Raw genomic sequence first — 25,677 nt, 5'->3', positions numbered from 1 at the left:
TTTAGTTGACATAGCAACTGGATTTATACGTGTTATCTCATTTTAACTTTGGCTGACGAACGTGAAACAAGGATCAAAATGGCTCTACCTGAGCACCCCTTGGACCAGGTTCTCCCACATCCCCCTGTGAAACAGAATTAATATTACAGTGGTAGGTTGACAGAGACCTTGTTGGTGGGAATTTCAGGACAGCCTGTACGTCCTATCACTGAACCTCAAATGACATTGTAAAGCAGATGCAGACTAATCCTTTGACTGCTGAAAAATCAACTCTGGCCTGATCAACTGATGATTTCTCCCAGACTTTTATGATGACTTACCTTATGCCCTTTAAAACCAGGAAGACCAGCAGCACCTTGTAAACCTGGAAAACCTGGCTCTCCCGTCGAGCCCTGTCAACAATTAAACATTTCCAAAATTATGTATATTTTGGGTATGTTCTGATTGAAACTTACAATTTCCACTTATAATTACAGTGGACTGATAAAATTATACATAAACAGTGTTCATTAAGTAAGAAGCTAATTGACCGCAATCAAATAACACTCCAAGGCAAGATGCGTAGGCACAGAGATAGATAGATAGATAGATAGATAGATAGATAGATAGATAGATAGATAGATAGATAGATAGATAGATAGATAGATAGATAGATAGATAGATAGATAGATAGATAGATAGATAGATAGATTATGACTAATCAATAATAATAATGATGACCAATATTAACTACTATTGAACACTGGGTAATCAATCAGTAAATAATAATAAAGTAATAATAAACTACAAGCTGAGTAGCTCTTTAGTTACATGTAGTACTGAACGGTACTGTGAAGCGTTACTCATGTTTCTAGACTTATAGAATCATATAATTAAAAAAGGATGACGTTTCTTAATTTTACTCGTTTGCATTTTCCAGCCCTGAAATTAGGAAGTGTGGTATATAATGATAAAGAGTTGAGATATGAGGTTTCCCCAGAAGGAAAAAGTGGAAAGTTTCTTAATATGCTCATGTTAATTCAAACAAAATGAAATAAATAAAGCTAATTAAATAACACAATAAATTTATTATATCACACCTTTTGGCCTGGAATACCCAGACGACCAGGTGATCCCTGTTGTCCTGGACTTCCCTACACATGTACACAAACAAACAAACCAAACAATCACATACATAAACCCATTGTACAAGACAGTCACAAAGTCCTTACTGTCAGGCATTTGTTAGTAATCTATTTGATAAAAATACAATTTATGAAAGAGAATATATGCAATTTCCATGTAACCATTCCCATTGGAGACACTTGGTGTATTTGCATAATTGCCGGAGGTGATTTTTAATACAAAACTAACCTTAGGGCCGTTTTGTCCGTCTGCTCCACGGGACCCCGGTGGGCCCTGGATGCCCTGAGATGTTGAAGCAGAAAGGACACAGAGTTAAATATTTTGTGACTAGTGTGGTGGAAGAAGATAACACGCTCTGCTGACTTCATGCATTACAAGATGGCCATAGTTACTGAATGCAATTATGGCTGCGACTAAAAAAAAAAAAAAAAATACAGACGGTTGGCATGGATTATTATATGCCATTTTTTTTTTCAGATCATGCATTTGCTGAATGTGAATCAAAAATGAACATGGAGAGTTTTCAGAAATCTCATTATCAAATATTCTGTTTTCTGGCACTAGAAATGAAATGAAACATGCAATAGAACAAGAAGTACCATATCCATATCCATATCCATGGTTTCCTTTTAAAGGGAATTTGGACCCTTATGTACGAGTCACATGAAAAATCACATGATTTGCATGTAAATATGCATACAGTATATACACGTATGGATTTTAGACACTTCAAATGTTCCATATCATTGAATTGATTTACATGTGATCACATTTTTACTGTGTTTCATCATGTAATTATCTGAAATATTATTCACTTAATCAACTTAAGATGGAATAATATAGGGCTTAATGCAATAAAATGTCTTTTTTCTGCAGTTATTACTTTTTAAAACTGCAGGTCAATTGGGTTGGGAGATTATGCCATTTTAGAATCACACTATTGTGGCTTGCAATCCGGTCTCTGACCACCAAACACTGCAGCCGCATTAAGACATAATTTGAGTCAACAGGATCTGCGGGCAGTAAACACAATTCAGCTTGTCACTATGGCACGGCTCTTAGTCTACCTGCCTGGGTGTTATCAAGATTTTCAGAACTGCTGGGTAGTAATAACATAGTGTTCTTTTTTAATGCCCTGTTTTAACAATATTACATAGGTGGAAAATAAAATTACACAGCTGAATATTGCATTATGTAGCTAGAAATAAGGAAGCGCATCCCCTTCAGGTTTGAATCAAACGTTTTGTACTTAAGGTGATTACTGCAGACAGTAGAATTTTATACAATATTATAGAAAGAACGGTTAGCACTATACTATACAACAACGACTGTTAATTTCTTCACCCAGTGCATTTTATCTTGCTGTCAACAGTGTGTTCATGCATAAGGCATACATTCATAAGAAAGAAAGAAAGAAAGAAAGAAAGAAAGAAAGAAAGAAAGAAAGAAAGAAAGAAAGAAAGAAAGAAAGAAAGAAAGAAAGAAAGAAAGTGCATGTAATATTTTTTATTCAGCCTTTATTTTAGCAGGAAAAGTACACTGAGATTAAACACCCTTTTTGCAAGAGCATCCTGGCCAAGACTGGCAGCAGCACAGTTTGCACAGTTTTAACAAATAGCAGCCATACATACAAACAAGCACACAAACATCATACAAATTAAATCAAATTACAATACAATAAAAAATGTATAATGAGAAGAGAATCAATATCATTACATAACTGAATCAGGTAAAATATCTACAGCCAGATGCTTCAGTCACCAAGCCATTTAAAATCACTTTAAAAGCATCCATAGGGACCCTTAAGTTTCAGCTCATTTTACAAATTATTCTAAGCAGCGGGAGCAGCAAATTTAGTGTAGGGATCTACACTCATCGGCCACTTTATTAAGAACACCTGTACTTCTGCAAATTTATTCAGTCAATTCAATCCAATTTTCAGTTCATTTTCAGATCAAACATCGGAATGGGGGGAAAAGTGGGTTCTCTGTGACTTTGACTGTGGCATGAATGTTTCTAGCCAGATGGACTGGTTTGAGTAGTTAATATACTACTGATCTCCTGGGAAGAATTTAGGCAGAATCATGTGGAAAAAAACAAAAAAGCATTGAGTATTATGTGGGAAGACATATCTGGATGATAAGAGAAGGCAGAGGAAAATCATCTCAGATCATCTCTAAAACCATAAAACTCTTTAAAACCATGCTGAGCAGAAAAGCATCTCAGCATGCACAAAACATTAAACCATGAGGTGGATGGGCTACAGCAGTGGAAGATTACATTTAGTTTCCACTCCTGTCAGAGAAGAATAGGAATCTGAGTATCTCACAGGTACAGTTGAAGATATTGGGGGGAAAAAAAAAATCCATACTTGTTCCAGTCTTCAACTGACCAGTTTGGGTGAGTCCTCTGACTTTCACTCTTGGATTAAGGAAGTGGAACCTGCTGTAGCCAATCCACTTCAAGGATTGATGTGTTGTGCATGCTGAGATGCTTTTCTGCTCACCAGGGTTGTAAAGATTGATCATTTGAGTTCTTATAGACTTCCTGTCAGCTCAGACCAGTCTAGTCTGGAGAACTCTGATCTCTCATCAGCAAGGTGTTTCATCCTGCAGACCCTCCACACACAGGATGTTGTTTTGTTTTGTTTTGTTTTGTTTCTCACACCATTCTGTGTAAACTCAACAAACAATTGGGTGTGAAAATCCCAGAAGATCAGCAGTTTATGAAACACTTCTGTGACTGTCTGGTGCCAACAACCGTGCCACAGTTAAAATCACAGAGATCACACTTTTTCCTCATTCTGATGCTGGATCTGAATATTATCTGAAACTCTTGACCTGTATCTGCATGATTTTATGCATTATGCTGCTGCCACATGACTGGCTAATTAGATTAGTGCATAAATCCTAATAAAATGAACAATGAATGTGCACCTATAAGTCTCTAACATATACTCAGAATATGAATGTTGTTGACAGATTGACTTTAAAACTGTAATGATTTTTTTTTACATTCTCCCTGGTTCTTCTGTGCTCATCAAGCGTTGTAATGTTAAAACGGCGAAACCTTATCTTAATTTGGAAAATCATTTGCATTCTCTGAGAGGTGCTGAATAATGACAGACCCTGTTTACGCCAGGTTGTCTCATGAATCTTGTATCTGCATTGTATCCTGATAATGTTATGCATCATCCATCTGCATTCGGCAACCAACAACCTGTGTTGTTCCTTGTTTCCAGCTGTTTTATGCAAACAATGGCTACAGCATTTTCATATTTTTTAATTTCTCTAGCCCCATCTTTTTCTTTAACGAATAGATAATTAGCCAAGGGATTTATCATAAAGCGTATTACACAGTAGTTGCTATAAATTGGAAGTGACTACAATGAAGAAAAATGTATACTTGCATAAAATCTTTTAATGTGCGCAATCCCAGTGTGAATATATTATTGATACCAAAGACTCGCAAAACAACCAGGTGTGAACTAGGAGTATTGTAATGCAGATTTTAGAGAGTGACTGAGATAACAACACATTTTAATCACATAAAGATTATGAATAGATGAATATAACTCCTTTTTCCAGACTACTTTGTTATTTCTTTATTATTTGAAAAGTAGACTGCAAAAACTGTTATTAATGAACAAAGCCTTAACCATTAATTATGGCTTCTGTTTCCAACACAAAAGCTCTGGATTTTGTTCTTGGATTTATTACCAGTGACTCTTGCTATAGTCATTACTGTCAGCTATGCACCTGAAAGTGGCCTAGCCAGCTATAATGAGGATACAGCATAGGCAGTATTTTACACCAGAAAATACTTTATCTGCCTTCATCTTCATCTTTCTTTATACTGTAGGCCAAATGATTAAGCAGCTCTGTTTTTTCCAAAATGTTTAATTAAAATTATCTTCATAATCTTTTCTGTTATTTTCATATTTTTGTTTAGGTCTTTATTTTTATTTCTACTTTGCACTTGTATTTTGTGATGCTTAATATAAGCATATTTTGTGTACAAGAATAAATTTTATCCAAAATAAACCTGCCGAATTAAATCATCATTAACCCTCTACAAACACGGCGTTTCACGTTTCTTTTTTTTATCCAATACCACAAGATGGCAGCAATGAAATCAGTTCAATTAATTTACATACTCATTAAACATTGTAATATTCTAGACTGGCCAATAGAGGTCGCTCTACTCATGTTTTTTTTCTTCTTCCTTTTCTCTTAGAAATCAATGCACTATTATTGTTTTAAGGTTTCTGTTACAAAATTTGCTTTAGCTTTGAACAAATTGCCCTGTTCCATAGTAGTCGCTTAAAGAAGTAGGTTTTAAGCTGACTGGAATGAATGGGAAGCTGAGCTTTTTTTTTTTTAAATGCATGGGTCAACGATTTCTAACAGAAGATCAGGTAAAGAGGAGAAGCTGCAGTGCTCAAGAGAGATGTTCACTTACTGGAGGTCCTTTAGGTCCAGCAGATCCTTTCTGTCCAGGTAATCCTCTAGCTCCCTAAGCTCCAGACACAAAGCTAAGATCAATACCAGTGTGAAACCAATGTGACAACAACAACAGGGATTGTGTGGACTCACATAGTTGCATTTTCCAAGACACAAAATGCTGCATTAAAGAAAATCAATAACCAGTGCATAATGGAGCAAAGTGGGCTTTTCTACAGTTACATACATAAACACACATATACACAATATATATATATATATATTGTATGCTTGCAGATTATTTTGAGTGGCATGAAATGCTGTACCTGAGGTCCACCTGGCCCCGCCTCCCCAGGAAGTCCACGAATACCCTAAGAACAACAGTACTGCTGTTACATGCTAGTGTTTTGACTGACAGATCTGATGATGCATACTGTGAGGAACAGGCCCCATGATGGCCATGTCATTAATCACGATCCTCTTCTCTAGTTTCCCTTATTACATTCATTGCCATTCCACTTCATTACCATTAATGACACTAAATTATTTCTACATTCTGTTTAAGTTATTAAAAAACTGGAAGCTTGCCAAGAAAAATGACAATTACAGAGACAAATATATGTGATACATATATGTGAAAGTCTTGATTCTTCATCTGGCCTCATTCAGGAAACTTCTCACCTCATCTGTTCCTTTTAAAACAAAGTGCTGATACAATTACACACATGGAATAGCAGTCAGGTAGAGTCAATAGAAGAACGTCTGCTGCATAGTGACTATACACTTAACTCCACAATTATCAGCAGTTCATGGACAAAATGGGTAAATAATATTTTTCATGTGTAAATAATAAATAAGATTAATAAAATAAGAATGATAAATACAGCTAGTAACATGGTTGGGTTTAAATGTATAGGGATGGTTCATAGTTCATAACAATTTTACCAAACCTACTTTGCATATATAGTGCATATACTTTGCATATAACCCTAACCCTAACCCTAACCCTATGTTATATAGTTTCAGAGAAAAATAAAACGGGGGTTGTAGGAGAATTATGTTTGCTAAAGTTTCTGCAGTTGTTTGATTTAAAATGCTTATGCTTAATTCTGTGGCACAATTCTGGAAATGACTGTATTCAGATCTTAAAGTTGTTTCTGTAGAAGAGAGACTCGTAGTGTGGCATAACACTAAGTGCTAAGACAGTTATCATCTACAGTAAAGTAATCTGAAAGGTGGCATTAAACCCGTGAACAGGCGCGTTTGTTGTTGTTATTTTTAATTATGAAAATTATGTATTTGCACTCAAACATCCTCAACTGTATAAAAAGACCCTATAGTCGATAGCTCAAACAACTGAAGACAATAATTCCATTGAGGACATTTAGAAAAATCACTGTATGCAAAAAGACACCAGCATTGCAGCTGACCCCTTGCACCTTTCCTCCAGACATCTTGCCCTTCTGTCTTTGTAACAGCTTCTTCCTTGAGGTTGTCATGCTCCTGAACACCCTGCTGCCAACACCCAACTGATCTGAACTGAACCTGGCATATAAACCAGCCCTACTATTTGCACTTTAAAACAAAATGTCATCTTCTGGACTGTGCTCTTGTCCTTACAGATGATTCTGCTTGTTTGCTGCTACTACGATTTGCTGCTAAACAAATACTGCACCGTTCTGACAGCTTCTCAGAATATCCTCATGTTGCTCCTGTTGTCCTTTGTAGTTTGTACTGCATAATATCCAGTGTATCTATTGTATTGTTCTGTTCTGGGTATTTATTGTATTGTACTGCATTGTTTTGACAGTCTAATATGATATTGTATTCTTTATGCTGTGTTTGCCCCATGGCCCTGGAACAAAAATGACATTTTCTTTCACTATATGAATGAGATAGCAATAAAAAACTACTTGACTCAATTTCAACTGACACTTATTCCATAATATTCCATAGTGTGGTTCCTCATTCTAGTACAAAAATTACTAACCGAAATGGAGAAGAACGCAACCAGCATTTTCCTATATATTCCTGGTGGTTTAGAAATGGTGTGTAGTGGTTAGTGATGGTATTTTTTCAGTTTTCTATGTTGGCTGATAGCACATGGCTTAAGAACTGACGCACAAGATCCTACATCCTGTTCAATGGTTCAATCTGGTGGACTCAGATAGTGACATTGCTGTAGTACGTTCTGATTTAATGGTGATTTAATGGACTTAATGGACTCTTGAGATATTAACACCTGTAATGACCCTGACCTTCAAAGTGTCTTTTAGAAAACTCTGATGTATAGCATTAAAAAAAAAAGATTTTCTATGATCTCACTACATTTCAATTATGCTGTAGAATAAGCAGAAAGAATCCATCCATTCATTCTCATTCTCTCTCTCTCATTCTCTCTCTCTCTCTCTCTCTCTCTCTCTCTCTGTCGCTATGTGCACTTCTGCTGCCTGATTAATGTGTTGCTCAAAGGTCCAATTGATTAATTTGGTAGCTCAGGGGTTAAAGCATTGGCCTATGAGGCTACTCATTGTAAGATCATGAGCTCAAATCCCAGCATTGCCAGTCTGCCTCTTTTGGGCCCTTGAGCAAGACCCTTTAATTGCTTAGTTGTATCCTGTTTCAGTTGTAAGTCGCTTTGGATAAAGGCATCACCCAAACGAGCAAATGTATATGTAATACTTCTGCCCGATCCTGACACGCGTCTACGGCTGTGGCTCATCCAGCCCGCAGGACCCGCCTGATTTATTCTGACATACTTCTGCTTGGAGCATATTGCACTTGTGAGTCATTTTCAAGTGTTGTGCATGGTCTCACATATAAATAATACCTTAAAGATTTCACCTCCCAAAAACTAGTTTGCCTAAACACACAAATCTGTTGAAATGGATAAACGCATCTGACTTCTGTAGCCCTTGTTCCTAAAACCTACACTGCAACACACTTATTAATGTTTGACTTTGTAGTAACTAGTTGTAGAAGAGTGATGCAGAATGAATTAACCAATAATAGGATATATCCTGAAGGAAAAAAAAACTCATTAACAAACTCACAGTTGACTGTGAAACAATGTTGTATTCTCAGCTCATTATATTATATTAAATACAAAAGTCTAATACCTGTCGTAGGAACACTACACCCTGAACTTACACTCTTAGATAATTATTTAAATACATCGTTCTCAAGGATGCCTAAAACAAACTGGGCCCCACCTTTATATATGTGCAGAACCTGTGAGCCCTCATAAAATGTTTCAGGATATAATGATCCTTTTAGTTACATGTGGAGAAATGCAACATGAAACACGGTCCCTCTGTGCCCACAGCAAAGTTTCTAGCTGTAGGTTAATTAAGCATAACAGATCAAGAGACATACATTTGCAGGGAGGAAACATCAAGAGTTCTGTTTGCTCATGGAGCACTCAGAAACGGGACGTGAGCAGATGTGTCACTTTGAAGTGATGCCTCCCACATAACGTCTCACTTAATGAGTCATTTTCTGGTGAAAGAAGTGTGCAGATTCCTCTTAAAGCCTCTTCCAAATGAGACAGGATCAAATAGTGAGACTAAAGAGATTGCTGGGGGGAATGATACTGAGAGGTAGTACTCTGTAGAAGTGTGATAGTGAGAGGGAGTTTAAGGTCAGGAATTAAATTACATGAAAGAAACCATATCTGAAGAGTAGAGCATATGGCATAACGATAATAATATTATCATGCAGTGTAATTACCAAGATATGGAGTTACGTATATGACTCATATACAGCCATACAATTAAAAAGATTTTACTGCTTAATCCCCCTTAGTGTATTATTTAAATATTTTTTGTAAAGAATATTAATAAGTAACCACAGTGGAAAAAAAACACTATATTACTAAAAAATATGTGGACATCTGACCATCACACCCATATTTGTTGCCACAAAGTTGGAAACACGCAACTGTATAGGATGTCTTTGTGTGATATAGCATTAAGCCTTTATCCTAAGTGGGACAAAGGGACACAAAAGTGTTTCAGCATGAGAATGCCCCTGTGCACAAAGCAATGTCCATGTCATGGTCATGGTCATGGTCATGTCATTGTTTGGCAAGATTGGTGTGGAAGAAGTGGAGTGTCTGCGCAGAGCCTGACCTCAACCTGACTAATCACCTTTGGGATGAACTGAACCACAGACCTCACCCCAGACCTCCTCACCTAACATGAAGCCTGACCTCATTAATGCTCTTGTAGCTGAATGATCACAAATCCTAACAGCCAGTGGAATACCTTTCCAGAAGAGTGGAGCTTATCAAAGGAATAAAACTATAAAGGACATATGGGTGTGATGGTCAGGGGTCCATATATTCTTGGTCATAAAGTTTATGCAGTTATGAAATGTAATACTGGATTTACACTGCCAGATTTTGCTGCTGCAGGAAAAATTTTCCCAAACAAAAGAAAATCTTTGAGATTTTTAGCTGAGATCAGTAGTCTCAAAACACATAATGTGACATCTCACCAGCGACCGATTTAGTACCACTGTGACCGAAGCCAACAGATGACAAACTTCTGGCAGTGTCACAAAATTTTGATTAAAATCTCAGTGTGACCGCTGCGACAACACTCGACTAAAGCCAGTTTTATGTCAGGACCTGCTGACTGGTCCTGTGGGTGGATGTAAGAGCACGAAAAATTATGATGCCTACTCAGGAAGGCTAAAATTTTATTGCACCTCAGTAATAATAAAACAAGTGCATGAAAATAGTGACAGCTAGTCATAACATTAGGAGGGAGGCTAAAAATCTAATATCTATCAGTAGTTTAATAATGAAACTAAATGTGAATGAATGTGAGATTGGGTGTTATATAATGTGTTTCTCAACTAGTATTATTAAATAAAATTAAATTAAAGATAGAGAGACTGATTTAACCACTTCTCATTTCTCAAGTTTTAGGTTTGTAGCTGCCATCAGGCAGAATTTCATAATTTGTACTTTGATTGGACAATCTGTGCGCCTATCTTCTTTAGATTTTTTTCTTCTCCAAAGGAATTTGATGGGAAAAGAATGCAGTTCCATCTCATTTGTGTTGGTTACACCTATGTATCATGAACACAAATGAGTATTTCATGTATAACTTTTCAAAACATTTTATAAAGACATAAACAAATGTGTTAGACCAATGTATGGTTAGCTATGGCTAAGAAATAAAATTGTTTAAACATAACATACATTTAAACATGTTTTAAGACATGAAATTTTGCTTGCTGTATTACAGTAGTCCATAAAGTGAGAGGCTGACAATGTAGACAAAACCAGTCTTGTAAATGTTTATTTTCTGGTGAACTTCATTGTAAGTGAGCTGAGCTAGAGGGCTGTTTGCTGCCCTGTATGGGACTGTAAATGTGTTTAAACTCAATTCTGTCTGAAAGGTTTTAAATATTAAAAACTGTCTAGCCTTGTGTGAGACTCAACGCTGAACTCAATCTTGGCAGTCAACAAAGCTAACACTAATTCATAACAGATGTTACGCTAGCCACATCAAGATCACTAAAGCTTAAAGACACTTGCTGCTACCACTGCTACAAATTAACCATAGAAAGAAGGGTCAGACATTGTACAACTGCTACATTTATACAACCGTATTTTCCATTTCAATGCAGCTGTGCAACTATAGTCACCTTCACTGTCTCCTCTTTTGAAGAATGTGCTGCAAATAAAATAGTACACTAAGCTGTCAGTCTACGGCTTATTTGTCATGTGTACAGGATGTTTTGACAAGCCAAGACCTTGAAGGTCCATTAAGTAAAAAGCCAGCATGTAAGTGTTGGGAAGATTGGAAAGGAAGATATTACTTATTGACATGGTGCCCTTTGTTGATGTTTACTGTTTTGCATTTTTCTCTCAGGTTTGGAAAAAAGTGGAGCCTCTGGCTGGAAATGCATCGACACAATGGTTTGCTTCAGACTTTTATGAAACCTTTGCCAAGAAATTGTATACTGGAAAAGAAAACTAACCCAAACCTAGCAAAAAAGAGGACTGCATTGGGAAAAGATAGATAGATAGATAGAAAGAAAGAAAGAAAGAAAGAAAGAAAGAAAGAAAGAAAGAAAGAAAGAAAGAAAGAAAGAAAGAAAGAAAGAAACAAAGAAATCGTTTGCTGCTATGTAGTGTGTCAGCCAAACATTAACCTATGTGGAATGGGAAAGGGATTACCACTGGATCAACACTGACCAAATATTATTTGGATTGTGGATCATTCTCAACACAGCAGTGACACTAACACACAAAGGTGGCTCTAATTATGTGTCCTTCTGTTTTAAGCATCTTATATGTCACGTTATTACACACATTTCTATTGTTATTCAGGTCATTAGAGTAGGGACTTCTTAAACTGTTTTTATCCACAGACCCCCATAATAGAGATTTATTTCATGAACTGTTTTTAATTGTGCACAATTATATTTTGTTTACGTCTTAGTGCGAAGCTTTTTTTCCCCCAGAATCTTCATTTACATTATTTATACTGTAAGTCTACTTCCTTCTTGAGTTATTGAGAGCTGTATCCTCGGACTATTTCTGACAATGGCGTCCCATCGTTTCTATTTGTACAATTAATAGGAACTTTTAAGTATATTTAAATCCTGAGCTGTGTTTGGCATTTGAGAAGGAAAAAGAACTTACTGGTACACCTTGTGTTCCATCTGTGCCAGGCTGTCCATCATCTCCTTTATCACCCTGTTAAAGAGAGGCAGGGATATTAACATAATATATTCCAAAATCTCAGGCATTTTAACCTTTAGACAAGACCTTTACAAGCAGCACAAGGAGACATCACTATTAACCACTACACATCACTAATCAGCTCAACTCCTCATGCAGGAACGAACACTTTACTTCTTCATCTTGGATCTAAGAGTGGACTTTAGATTATTTAAGTTAATAAAAGGAATAAGAAGCAGCACACAAGCAGTTAAACCAACCTCTGTTTTGACAATACAGTTCAGAGCAAGAGGCTATTTAAAGTACAGTCTTTTTGCAAGATGCCAAGTTTCAGTGGACACATAAAACCAAGTCTTTCATTGTGGGACGTAGATACCATGAGCTGGACCAGGATCTTTTTCTTTTTTTCCCACTCTGTATATCAGAACTAAATTATACTGCCACACTGTTTTAGCTTTGTTAATTCATGCAGATCTACAGTACATGAACACTTTTCTGGTTTTGTATACTTTCTTTTTTTCATTCGCATTGTCTTTTCACATCATGTGTTTTGTTTCATGGCATGTGCTTTAATTTGCTATGTCATGTGCCCCTGTTTATGTTCAAGTTCGGTTATTGCCCCTGTCTTTTCGAGTTGTTGCCTGATTGTGTTCACCTGTTTTGTGTAACCAACAGTTTTGTCTCTGTCTTCCTCTGATTACTTGCTTTACCTTTCTGCCTATGCTCTGACTCCTACTGTGAACTCTGATCATGATTTATCACGTTACATAAATGTTTGGAAGTACTATTAGCATTGTAAATTTTCAGATTCAGCTTATTACATGTCATTCAATAGGCACTCAATCCATAATTGCATGGTATAATATTAGCCACTAAACACTATACTTACATTTTCATTAAATCTAATTAAAAAGACAAACCCTGAGATTGATAAAAGCAGACTGATACAGTGAACTGCACATATTTCTTCAGACTGTAATACACAATACTATAATAAACATTTTAGCCATTTGGCCGTACCAAACCCTGGTCAGTCGCTCAGGACTGTAACATACAACCAGGTGTGTATTGGTGCAGATGCCTTGCTCTTCTTGAAGGAAACTGCAGCTCTTTCAAGATGCTCAAGAGCAATTCTCCAGTGGCAACACAGAATGTATCGAAGCATTTCAGCAAAATTCAAGTGAGCATGCACACTTTCCTGACAAACACTCAAAATGTTTGAGTGCTTTGCTGGAAAGGAGACTAGCAATTAAGATATCCCATGACGTTGTTTTCTCCAGAATTGTTCAGTTTTTCAAGGCACATAAAATGTGGCAAGTTTTTGGAACCATTGGACAGTAAATAAATAAACACACACACACACTCAGTTACAAACAAACAGACATGAATGTATGTAGTGAATAAATAGGCATGTACTGTTGTGTCTTGTTTAAAGCAGCAGTTTATAAATAGTAGCTCCCTCTGCAGCCTCTACAGGGAACTGCAAAAAAATGTTTATACCTCAGTTCAATCACTGTACCCAAAAACATGGCAGTAAAAATAAGTGCATTTTGCAACAGACTGCAATAGTATTCTCCTCTCACACCCACATATTGCACACAGACTACATAATCTAATGCAAAAGTCGGGTAGCAATTTCAGCCAAGTTTTATTCAGATAAAGTGTCATAACTGTAATTGGATTATAGTATGTATATTTTGTCTGTGAAAATGTAATAGGACTTCTCTGCTGAAACACAGGAGTCAGTGGAATACAGAAATGACTTCATACACTGTAATTTAAAAACACTTACTGTACTTTCAATTAGATTCTTTTCGATTCATTTTAATTTTATACACTCGACTCGTATTCAGCCAAACCTCTGGCTTGGTTTGCTTATTTATCCTCAATTATCAGACCATACAAGAACAGGTCATGATAGCATGGTGTAGTAAATGATATGGCTGCGTTTACATCGTGTTGGAGTAATCCTTTTAGGATTGCGGTAAAGTTATTGATATAAGTAATTATCATCACTAACACCAAGTCAATGACTTACTGTAAGTCCAAAGTTGCAGTGTGTCAATGTTTCTGTGGGGAAAGGAACAGAGGCACTAGGGATATAACTGAAGATAGCATTTTGGTTTCCTGTGTTGTCAAATGTAATATGATGTAAAAATAAACACAAAGCCTTAAGGTCCAGCTGACATTACAGTGGCGTTAATGTCTTTTGAAAGTGACAAATGGTGCGGCATTCAGCTCCTGTGTATTTACAGCAATTTTTGTGTCTTTCTATTACATAGGTACAAACATTGATTTTGGCAAGCAAACAGAGTTTTATAATTGCACCCCAGTTCCACTACATAATACAGCTTCATAAAGAAAGCTCAGTGAGGCTTGGCCTGAGCCTTTCAACAAACTGCCCAACCCTCGGCGTCTGTAACCCAGAAAATGTTTGGTCTGGTTTAATATACCAGACATATTTACTGAGGGATTTGTTTACATGGCACAGGTGTGCTGAGAGCTGGTGCTGAATTAAAATGCAAGCTGTCTATAGAGTAGGTCTCAAGCACTAGGCGGCAAATGATTTCCTATACAGATGCAGAGCCAACATCGACCTGTGGCAATCCATACTACATTAAGACTGAGCAGGAGATCCTGATCAACATGCAGCACCTGCTAAAAATAGTGCACTAAGAGCTCAGATTATCCACACGCAACAACTGCTTCTGAAAGAAGTGTTGTCCGATTAGAAGATTACATCATTTCAAAGCCTTGTGTTCTCTTTAGCAGTGAAAATAGCTTTTTAAGTCATTCATAGTAACTGATTTTGAACTATTATTATTGGTCGTGTTTTTGTTAGGTATGATGCCAGCATCATTGTACATTTAATTAAATAGTTCGTTAGTAGTCTTTTTAAAAACTGTGTACTACTGTGTTTAATTGCTGCTCCATCTGTTCTTCTTACAACTTGCTTCTGGTCATTTGGCAGATATTCCGTTTCGCAGCACTTGTACTGTATCTCTGACTGCTGTTTAGTATGCACAAAAGAACTGACACACCGAATTTATTTAAATACACATAATTTCCATGTTAATAAGATATAACGCATTCACACACTTATCACCAAAGGTAAGTAAATTAAACCCAACAGGTTCAAGCTACATATATTGCTACAGTATTCATGTGGAAATTACTAAACCTACATAACAAAGTAATAAATATAGTCCATCATTTTTCACTTTGGATAAATAAAATCTGGCAGATAATAATATAAATGTCCATTAGTAAAATTTAGACACTCTATAGAGATTTATACATTTTTTACCATGTGCTTGACAGGTAGATAAACATCATTTGGCATGCTGTTATGTTGTCTTATGATTTATGTGAGCTCTTCATTTCAGCTCTACATTCTCTTCATCCTCAAAATGAACTGATAAAATTTATACAAAAACACTTCATATGTAATGTTAGAAGTGTTCAAACCCTTAAGGACTGTATATAAACCCCTTTACTACCCAAAATGAGCATTTTGTCTAAGAGTGTAGTCTGGTCTACTAAACTCTAAAGACTTGAATATGTGTTGTTTATGTTGCAGACATAATTCAGAGAACTGCACTAAAACTATGCAAATATTTTCTATCTTATTCCATCTGTTAGGGTGAATAGGATTGCTTGTTTTGTTCCCTCAATACCAAAAGTGTTTAATCCACTGTTTGTACACGAGTGCTTTCTTTATTTTTCAAGACATTCCAAATTGTTCTATTGGCTATTCCTAATGCTTGTGCAATGGTTATGATCAATTTCTCCCATTGATAGTTTTCTGGTCTTCATGTTGGTTTATCCTTTTTCTTTTTTTTAAACAACAAATACAGCCTTCGCAGATGAAACCCAGGCTCAAACCAACCATAGTCATTCAGCGCCATAAATTGTTTAAACGATTAATACAGCAGAGCACACTTGGCAATAAAAACAGCCAATATATTTGATCACTTGAATAATGGATGGGTTCAAACAAATTATATAAGTTTATATGTCTACATGTCTGAATGTAGTAGGAAATGAAAGGTGAAATTCTGATCTGTCATCTCATTTGATCTCGAAACCTAAACGCCATTAGCGAATAGCAAATAAAAAAGCCCTGATTTTGCCACTCCGGTACTTTTGTTGGGAGTTTATACTATACAAAGGCATGAGAAAGTAGTGTTTGAAATCCTCTGTGTGGAGCCACAGCACTCCGAATTTCAAATAGCAGACACTGCTGTTCTGTATGCTGAATTGGCAGGCGGAGAAAAAGCACTGTGCCTTTTCTGCTTGGCTGCATAAAATTATTCAAAGGCAAGTAATCTGTAATTTTATACCAGTGAAGTGGCTACAGTCATAGTTTTACAGAACTATTAAATCAGGTGCAAAATTACAATGGATACAACTAAAATGCCTTTAAAAGATCTATTTGAGATTAAAGCCGAAAACATGCTGAGCCCAGAGCATCCACTACAATGTTATTGTGTCAGTGTGTGCAATTTTCCCTGTTTTGACTGTCTTGTCTTTATAAGAAGAATAATCTGAACTGTCAGACGAATTTACTAGCCAGACACTTTGTGTACATTTGGTGTCTGAATTTGCACTTTATGTAAATTTATGTGACTTTAATGTGTTTCTCGAGGCTGAATTTTAAATAAATTGTGCTAGTATGAAAAGGAAGGATGTGAAAATAGGATTTATTGATGTGTTTATGTATGTTTATACATTTCAGTCGTTTACATGTCGCGAGTGTAGGGGAGATGATGAATGTTTTTACAGTGCTCTACTGCTGTGTGCGTGTGTGTGAGTGTGTGTGTGTGTGTGTGTGTGTTTGCTGGGCCTGCATTACTCCTTGCCTATACTATAAAACCTCATCAGGAAACCCAAGAAGCCACATGAAAGCAAAATAGTCTAAAATGGTCTAGTTATCTAACGCCTCTGTTTTACATGCAGATTCTGTGGTTTTATGGGCTTTTAATAGTCCCACGACTCCTAAAATGGAAGGTGTCCACCCAGCATTCACAACTCGAGGTTATCTGATCTGCTACTTTTATTTCTCTCTATTAGAAGCTCCAACGAAATAAAACTATGCCACAGCACAATTTTGCAACTTAAGTGGGTTTTTGTTATGACTGCATTCTGAGATCAAGTCAAGGATACAGTGACTCAATGAACTGACAGAAAAAAAACCTCCTAATACATGCAATTCATGGTTATAGTAGATGTATCAGATGTTAGTCAGTAAGCTCTAGAGTGAGATTGCTTGTTTGAATACTGCCTAAACCCCTACTTGAAGGATTTACATAACTTAAAGGTGCCAGTAATTCTGAAGGCCTACAAGTGATTTGGGGTAAGACTATATTAATAAATATTTTTTTGCTAGCTGGTGACATAATATCTGTGTGGAGGTTTATATATTCTTCCTGTGACTGTGTTGGTTTTTAACAGGTTTTGAAGCTTTCTTTCACCTTACAACATACATTTACAGCATTTGGCAGATTATCCAGATTACCCTTATCCAGAGTGACTTACAATTTATCTCATTTTTATGCAACTGAGCAATTGAGGGTTAAGGGTCTTGCTCAAGAGCCCAACAGTGGAAGCTTGTTGGACCCGGGATCCAAATTCACAACCATCTGATCAGTAGTCCAACCTTAACCACTAAGATTCCACATCCACATACAACATACCAGTAGGCAAATTGGCTACACTAAATTACCCCAAGGTGTAAAACCCATCCCACCCATGACGTGTTCAAACCCAGTGTTCCCAGACTAGGCTCTGGATCCACCACAATCCAGCATGATACAGTGCATGATACAACATGATAAAGAGATTAAGAAATGAATGCATGAATGAATGAATGAATGAATGAATGAATGGCTCAATAGCTTAGACAAAAGAAAGCCATGACATGTATGACTTGACTGCATAATACCTGCAGTATGCTGTAGCAATAGAACATGAACATAAAGATAATGATACAAATAATGTAATAGAATACTGTTTACCCCACACAAACAAACCGATTTAATTGATATGGGGTAAACAAAAATAAAATTACTTTCTCTTACATATAGAATTTCAAATATAAGTAAAAAAAGAGCAAATATAAGCAAAGGGTGAAAGCTGAGAATACAAATAAAACTGGTAAAGAAAAGAAAAGCTTAGTAAAAAAAAAAGTTTCTAATGAAATATGAAAGAAAGTTGCCCACAGTTGACCAAAGGTGTAAATGAACAGCTTCTTTAAGGTTAAGTGGCAATGATGAATAAATAAATACAGTTATATTGCAGCCTGGTTTATATCCATATCCATTTGAATTTCTAAAACTTACACTCATAAATTTAATTTATTGCACATAAAGATTTAAAATGTCCTATAGTAAGAAACTTATGTTAATTAAACTGCATGCAGATTAGAGCCTTACTGTAATTATATTCCATTCATGTCCTCATCAAATTAAACCCATCCCACTGCTCATTTTATCTTTAAAATCATGGCAATTAACACAAGGCAATCACTAATTTGTTATCAGGGTGTTTCACATTGTCCTACATAAGCAGCTGTGAACTTATCTGCTCACCCTACTATAACATCTTACAATTTTCATTTAAACCTCACTAATATTGATCTCTATAAGTGTGTACTGTTGGAATCATATGCATGCAGGTATTTATGTATTTATGTAAACATGTCATGCCTATGTATCCATTTATTGGAGACTACCACCCCAAGGAGCCTCAGCTCACACCATCATCACATGACTTTTAGTCACACACCTATCCACATTCACCTGATTGCTGATAGAACTCACTGTTTGCAACAATCATACTCCCTTTAAATAACATGGACTCTCCAAGTAACTGTGTCTCCAGCAGTGTGTCTGAGATTATTCCAAGTCGTAGTTACCTGCCTGTCTTAAATAGTAACCGTACCCTGCTTTATGATTACTGTTTTTGGTGTTGCTTAGTTTATGTCTGTTCGCTGACTGTGGGACTATTTTCTCACACTTCTCTGCTACATTATATATATATATATATGTATATATATATATATATATATATATATATATATATATATATATATATATATATATATATATATATATATATATCGGGTATCTTGGATGGATTACTGATTGGAAGGTTTTAATCCAAGCTGCCACTGCTGGACCCTTGAGCAAGGCCCTTAACCAGCCCTTAACCCTCAATCCCTCAGTTGTATAAAATGAGATAAATTGTAAGTCGGTCTGGTTAAGGGTGTCTGTAAAATGTGTGTACATATATATATACAAGCAGAAAACCTGGACATGCATCATTCTGTCTGTTTCATGACAAAATGTCATGTCAATCATAAGACTATATGACAAGTGTAGCACAATCGGCTGTCTAAAAATAGGCTTAGATAGTGTCAGCAAGTTAGGTCGAAAAAGAGAGAAAGATAGACTCACTGGAAAGCAAAACAAAGTAACACATTTGTAACTCCACTGATAATAAAAATGAATGCCTTAAAGCAACTGTGCAGCTTTATAAAATAGAGATAGTGAAAAGGTGGGAAGAAGTTTAGCTTTAGAGAGATTGAGGGTTGGATTTAAGGCAGCGAAATGTAACAACATATTCTTTCAGTATTTATCTTTCACTTTTTGCTAAAGCTGTTAAAAAGAGAGCAAGATAGATGGATAATGGAGGTTAGGGAGAGTGAAGCATACTACGCGGGAAGAGGGCGGAAAGATGTGAGATGTAACGATAGTGAGGTATGAAATGAGGGTACGGGACAAAGAGATAAAGAGAAGGAGAAGCAGATGCAAAGGTAGAGGTAGTGTATGAAAACGTAATTATATGGTGCTCGAGGCAATACTATGTGAGTGAAATCTTCCATTTAAAGAAATCTCATAAGAGTGCAGTTGGCATTCACAGGGTAGTTATTGCTGTTATTATGTAAAGACTCCAGTGTAACTGACATGCCGTGTAATGCCTTTCAGGGAAATGAAGGACATTTAATTGCTCATATACTGTATGGTAATTGAGTTCCTTAACTGCTGTCTTGTTAATGTTGCACTCTAAAAGTTGCATTGTGCTTCCTAATTATGTACAGTGTTTAATTAAAATACCTGAAAAGCAAGTGTACAAACAGCTTGAGGCCCGTCACAGTGGTAGTACTGAGTTAAAAACAATTTGTTAAATAATGAATCTTTTCTCACTGAGAATGAAGACAACTTATTATATCACTGATTTATTTGTAAAATCTGGATAAGAATGAAAGGAACTGGATTCAAACACACACATCAACACACACACACACACCACATACCAAACCCACAGTATGATGTGCTTTACATTTAGCAGGTAACTGATCCTAATTTGAAGTGAGTGCTGGATCGCAGCCATGTACCTTTCTGACAAAAGCAACGAACCATCACTTCCCAAAATCGCTGTGGTAAATATAGCTCCTATAGTACCACTCCTGTAGTCTCAAATAGCACTACAATCCTTATGCATTGTATGTACACACACATGCACATTACATTAGTTCTACTGCATGCATACAGCCAGATATACAGCCCTTGTCTGGTATAGCAGCTCTGACAGTTATATAACAACATAACGGCTCATTTACAGAGACTCGTATGGCTTTCCGTGTAATCTAATATGGCTAATGTGGTAGACTACTGATCGGAAGGTTGTAAGCACTAAGCTGCCACTGCTGGGCCCTTGAGCAAGGCCCTCAAACCTCAACTGGTCAGTTCTTTAAATGAGATAAATCTCAGTCGCTCAGGATAACGTGCTGCTATAATGTAAGTGATAACATGAACAAGCATTAAATATAACTATAAATGGTTAAAAAGAAAAAAAGACTGCTGCTATAGCTGCTATAACGTAAGTAATAATATGAACGACCATTAAATATAACTATAAATGGTTAAAAAGTTTAAAAGGTTCAATGTGTAGTTTAATAATTCATACAAATTGTAATTGTTGGCAAGTTGCCTTTGGTACAATAAGAAGAAATAATCAGTTGTATGTGGTTTAAAGTAATGCTTTAAACCATATACTGAACTAATAACCATGAATAAGTTAGAAAGTCATTGTTCCCTGATGTAACTTATTCTAACAGACATGCTTTTTCATGTGTTGTTCCTGAGTCAGTAGCCAACAGCTCACTGTTTGCAAGCTCATTAATCATAAAACTCCATGTCTGCTGCATTTCCCATGTTGCCAAATACAGTAGAGAAACCCTGTTTCACATTCTCTCCTAGAAATTCCTCAGGGGAAAATTCATCAGTGTACTGTCACATAATGGAAGCGAAGGTAGACACAAGTGTAGATTTATCAGTGAACAGTGCAAACAAACAGGAAAGACACTTAAAAAGAAGAACCAATAAACGGAACAAAGGATATGAGTCAAAACCTACAGAGTATGACCAAGGTATGACCTAAGGTACAAACTTCAACACAAACAAATCATTTTTGTCAAATATTTTCATATTTAAAAAAAAATAACATTTATATATAAAATAACGTATATATATATGGTACGATATAAGCAAGAAAAGGTAATGGTACAAACTCCCTCCCAACATTATCCTTTATATATATATATATATATATATATATATATATATATATATATATATATATATATATATATATATATATATATATATACACTATATTGCCAAAAGTATTCGCTCACCTGCCTTGACTCGCATATGAACTTAAGTGACATCCCATTCCTAATCCATAGGGTTCAATATGACGTCGGTCCACCCTTTGCAGCTATAACAGCTTCAACTCTTCTGGGAAGGCTGTCCACAAGGTTTAGGAGTGTGTTTATGGGAATTTTTGACCATTCTTCCAGAAGCGCATTTGTGAGGTCACACACTGATGTTGGACGAGAAGGCCTGGCTCTCAGTCTCCGCTCTAATTCATCCCAAAGGTGTTCTATCGGGTTGAGGTCAGGACTCTGTGCAGGCCAGTCAAGTTCATCCACACCAGACTCTGTCATCCATGTCTTTATGGACCTTGCTTTGTGCACTGGTGCACAGTCATGTTGGAAGAGGAAGGGGCCAGCTCCAAACTGTTCCCACAAAGTTGGGAGCATGGAATTGTCCAAAATGTCTTGGTATGCTGAAGCATTCAGAGTTCCTTTCACTGGAACTAAGGGGCCAAGCCCAGCTCCTGAAAAACAACCCCACACCATAATCCCCCCTCCACCAAACTTTACACTTGGCACAATGCAGTCAGACAAGTACCGTTCTCCCGGCAACCGCCAAACCCAGACTCGTCCATCAGATTGCCAGATGGAGAAGCGCGATTCGTCACTCCAGAGAACGCGTCTCCACTGCTCTAGAGTCCAGTGGCGGCGTGCTTTACACCACTGCATCTGACGCTTTGCATTGCACTTGGTGATGTATGGCTTGGATGCAGCTGCTCGGCCATGGAAACCCATTCCATGAAGCTCTCTGCGCACTGTTCTTGAGCTAATCTGAAGGCCACATGAAGTTTGGAGGTCTGTAGCGATTGACTCTGCAGAAAGTTGGCGACCTCTTCGCACTATGTGCCTCAGCATCCGCTGACCCCGCTCCGTCAGTTTACGTGGCCTACCACTTCGTGGCTGAGTTGCTGTCATTCCCAAACACTTCCACGTTCTTATAATACAGCTGACAGTTGACTGTGGAATATTTAGGAGCGAGGAAATTTCACGACTGGATTTGTTGCACAGGTGGCATCCTATCACAGTTCCACGCTGGAATTCACTGAGCTCCTGAGAGCGACCCATTCTTTCACAAATGTTTGTAAAAACAGTCTGCATGCCTAGGTGCTTGATTTTATACACCTGTGGCCATGGAAGTGATTGGAACACCTGATTCTGATTATTTGGATGGGTGAGCGAATACTTTTGGCAATATAGTGTATATATATATATATATATATATATATATATATATATATATATATAAAGGTATAAAGGTTAATGTTGGGAGGGAGTTTGTACCATTACCTTTTCTTGCTTAACCATGAAATCTAATTAAATTCAATCATACCGCCACATATATAAAAATTTTGCTTGACGATTTTCATGTCCATGTTAATTCTCATACAAAATATTCATCCTCGGGGATAGAACTTGATTCATTTTATAAAAACAGCAAATTCGCTTCCTTCACCCTACTATGAGTTGTCCTTTTTCTCAACAAAAGCAGTTAAAAGCCATAGAAATACAGCAGACACAAGAACCAGATTTATAAATGCCATATAAATGACAAATAAATAGGTTATTTACTATTTTTCAGATCTAGCATTGATTTTTTTAGAATTTTCAGTATAGCAAAATAGAAATCGAAACAGCAGACTGCCTGCAATTCTCATTTTCTATCTAAGGTTTTCTTTCTTTTCTAAATAGTAATAACTGTTATGTCTATGCCTGGATTTGGAGTTGAATTACACATCCCATAATACCTACAAACGTGGCTGCCACAGACTGTGACTCCCATCACACACGTTCAAGTTCACCTGGTGATTACAGTCACCTGGACTCAATTGGAAACACTGGACACACACACACACACACACACACACACACACACACACTGTAAGCACTCTCACTCTACTCACTGACTGCAAAGTACACACTTACTGTTTTCATAGGTGTCAGTACTAAACCTTACACTCTGCCCAGTTTTTCATCTTGTTTCTTGTTTTCTTGTTTCATAATTATAGTTTCATAAGTTTTTTGATGATCACATGAGCCAAACATGTTTCCTTTGTACAATTTTGTCTACTGATTTGGTATTACTCTTAAATTTTTCGAATAAAGCTGTCTTAGGCTGTAGTTGCATCTGTATCTGCTACCAGGAGAATAACAAGTATAGAAATAATATGGCACGTTTAAAAATAATGCTTTAGTGAAAGAAGGACAAATTTTATCTTGAAGACTAACTTGAATCTGAATATTTACATAATTTAGTTACATCATCTAATCTCACTTTAGAATCTATGGAGGAAATATCCTGATCTTTTCCAGCAAACAAAGTCACTTTTTTTTTGTCTTACCAACGTCTTAATGGAGTTCATTCAAACATGTAAACAAATAAAAAAAAGGTTCTTTCTTGGACAATCCACTTTGATCCTCTACTTCATTAGTGAGTGTAATGTTCCCTGAAACTATAATGAGGCAAATGCATTTTATTTATTGTTCTTGTGTGTCCAAGGACTGTCACAAAAATGGCTGAAGGTCTACAAGTTTAGAAGGCTGGCCTAATTGAGCTAGACTGGAGAGAGTGCAGTGTATATAGTGAGCCAGTATAATGGTTAATTGATCTTGGGTGTAGATGTAGAATACAAAAAAGAAAAGTTACAAATAAAAGATAAAGAATGCATCTAGAAGGAGTGATACGTGGCCTGTGATATGTGCACTTTTGTGAAAAGCCACTGCTTTATAAGCAGATACTGTATGTCTGTGAATAATTTACCAGTTAATCATTCTAAATGGTTTAAGTTAGGGCAGAGAACATCTGTGGACAAATATATAATGTTTTCCTATTGTAGATGCAAATATTGGTCTGCTGAGTATGATTAATTTCTAACAGTAGCACCAGACTTGTGCCTTTCATTATTAACTAATACAAAATGACTGTGTTATTACTGTGACACCTATCTGCCCACATCCCGAAATGGTCTCTCCCTCAGGCTGTATACCCCATCTCTCTATCATATTAATGACAGGAAGAGCACTTAAATATCTTCATCAAGGAATATTTGGTAACGCACAACCAAACAACCAAGATGTTATGAAATCAAATCGAAACCACGATGCATGCATACACTTAGGGATGGACCTAAAAAGTCTTGTGCACATTTTACACATGAATGCAAATCCTTCATATGTGGCTAATTTTACAGCTGTAGTCATTTAGCAAGAAAAATACATCCTAAACTTGGGTAGACATTTTATTAGACCAGAACTGCACCCACACAGTAAATCTGTGCTGAACTGCAACGAGCCTTGTTTGATGCTAATGACTGTGAAATTACTATCCCAGGAGTCCAAAACTGATTCATGTAAAAAACGAGTCTCCATGAAATCTTGTCTGCGATCATCTTTCACATGTATCACACTGGCAAAGTTCACACATTTTCGTTTTAACTACTTTTTAAAACAGACTGACCTTTGGTCCCTTTGTGCCGGCTGGTCCTTCACTGCCAGGTAGGCCCGGTTCACCCTGTGTGTGGGAAACGGAAAAAAAGAGAAATGAGATATGCAAATGCAATAACAACTTACTCTTAAATGAGCCATAGGAAGCACAATTACAAAGTGCCCTTAGGATACTAAGTTAGCCAGGAGGAAGGGGAGTGGGATGGGAATGGAATTCAACTACATTGCTTTCTCCCACACATACACCT

General features: G+C 36.7%; 1 protein-coding gene across 1 annotated transcript in view; it reads right to left on the bottom strand.

Moving 5' to 3' along the window:
- The window catches only part of LOC131353018 (collagen alpha-1(XXI) chain-like), a 34,116-nt gene that overhangs the window by 6,439 nt on the left and 2,000 nt on the right, over window positions 1–25,677 (bottom strand). Inside the window, exons 7-14 of the mRNA XM_058389724.1 lie at window positions 25,443–25,496; window positions 12,229–12,282; window positions 5,894–5,938; window positions 5,587–5,640; window positions 1,354–1,407; window positions 1,080–1,133; window positions 321–392; window positions 89–124 (exon numbers count right to left, since the gene is read on the bottom strand). Coding sequence (XP_058245707.1) covers window positions 89–124; window positions 321–392; window positions 1,080–1,133; window positions 1,354–1,407; window positions 5,587–5,640; window positions 5,894–5,938; window positions 12,229–12,282; window positions 25,443–25,496 — 423 coding nt within the window. The remainder of the gene's footprint in view (window positions 1–88; window positions 125–320; window positions 393–1,079; window positions 1,134–1,353; window positions 1,408–5,586; window positions 5,641–5,893; window positions 5,939–12,228; window positions 12,283–25,442; window positions 25,497–25,677) is intronic.

Source organism: Hemibagrus wyckioides, linkage group LG01, assembly GCF_019097595.1.
Source record: "Hemibagrus wyckioides isolate EC202008001 linkage group LG01, SWU_Hwy_1.0, whole genome shotgun sequence".
NCBI lineage: Eukaryota > Metazoa > Chordata > Actinopteri > Siluriformes > Bagridae > Hemibagrus > Hemibagrus wyckioides.
This window is presented reverse-complemented; position numbering and strand designations above follow the sequence as displayed.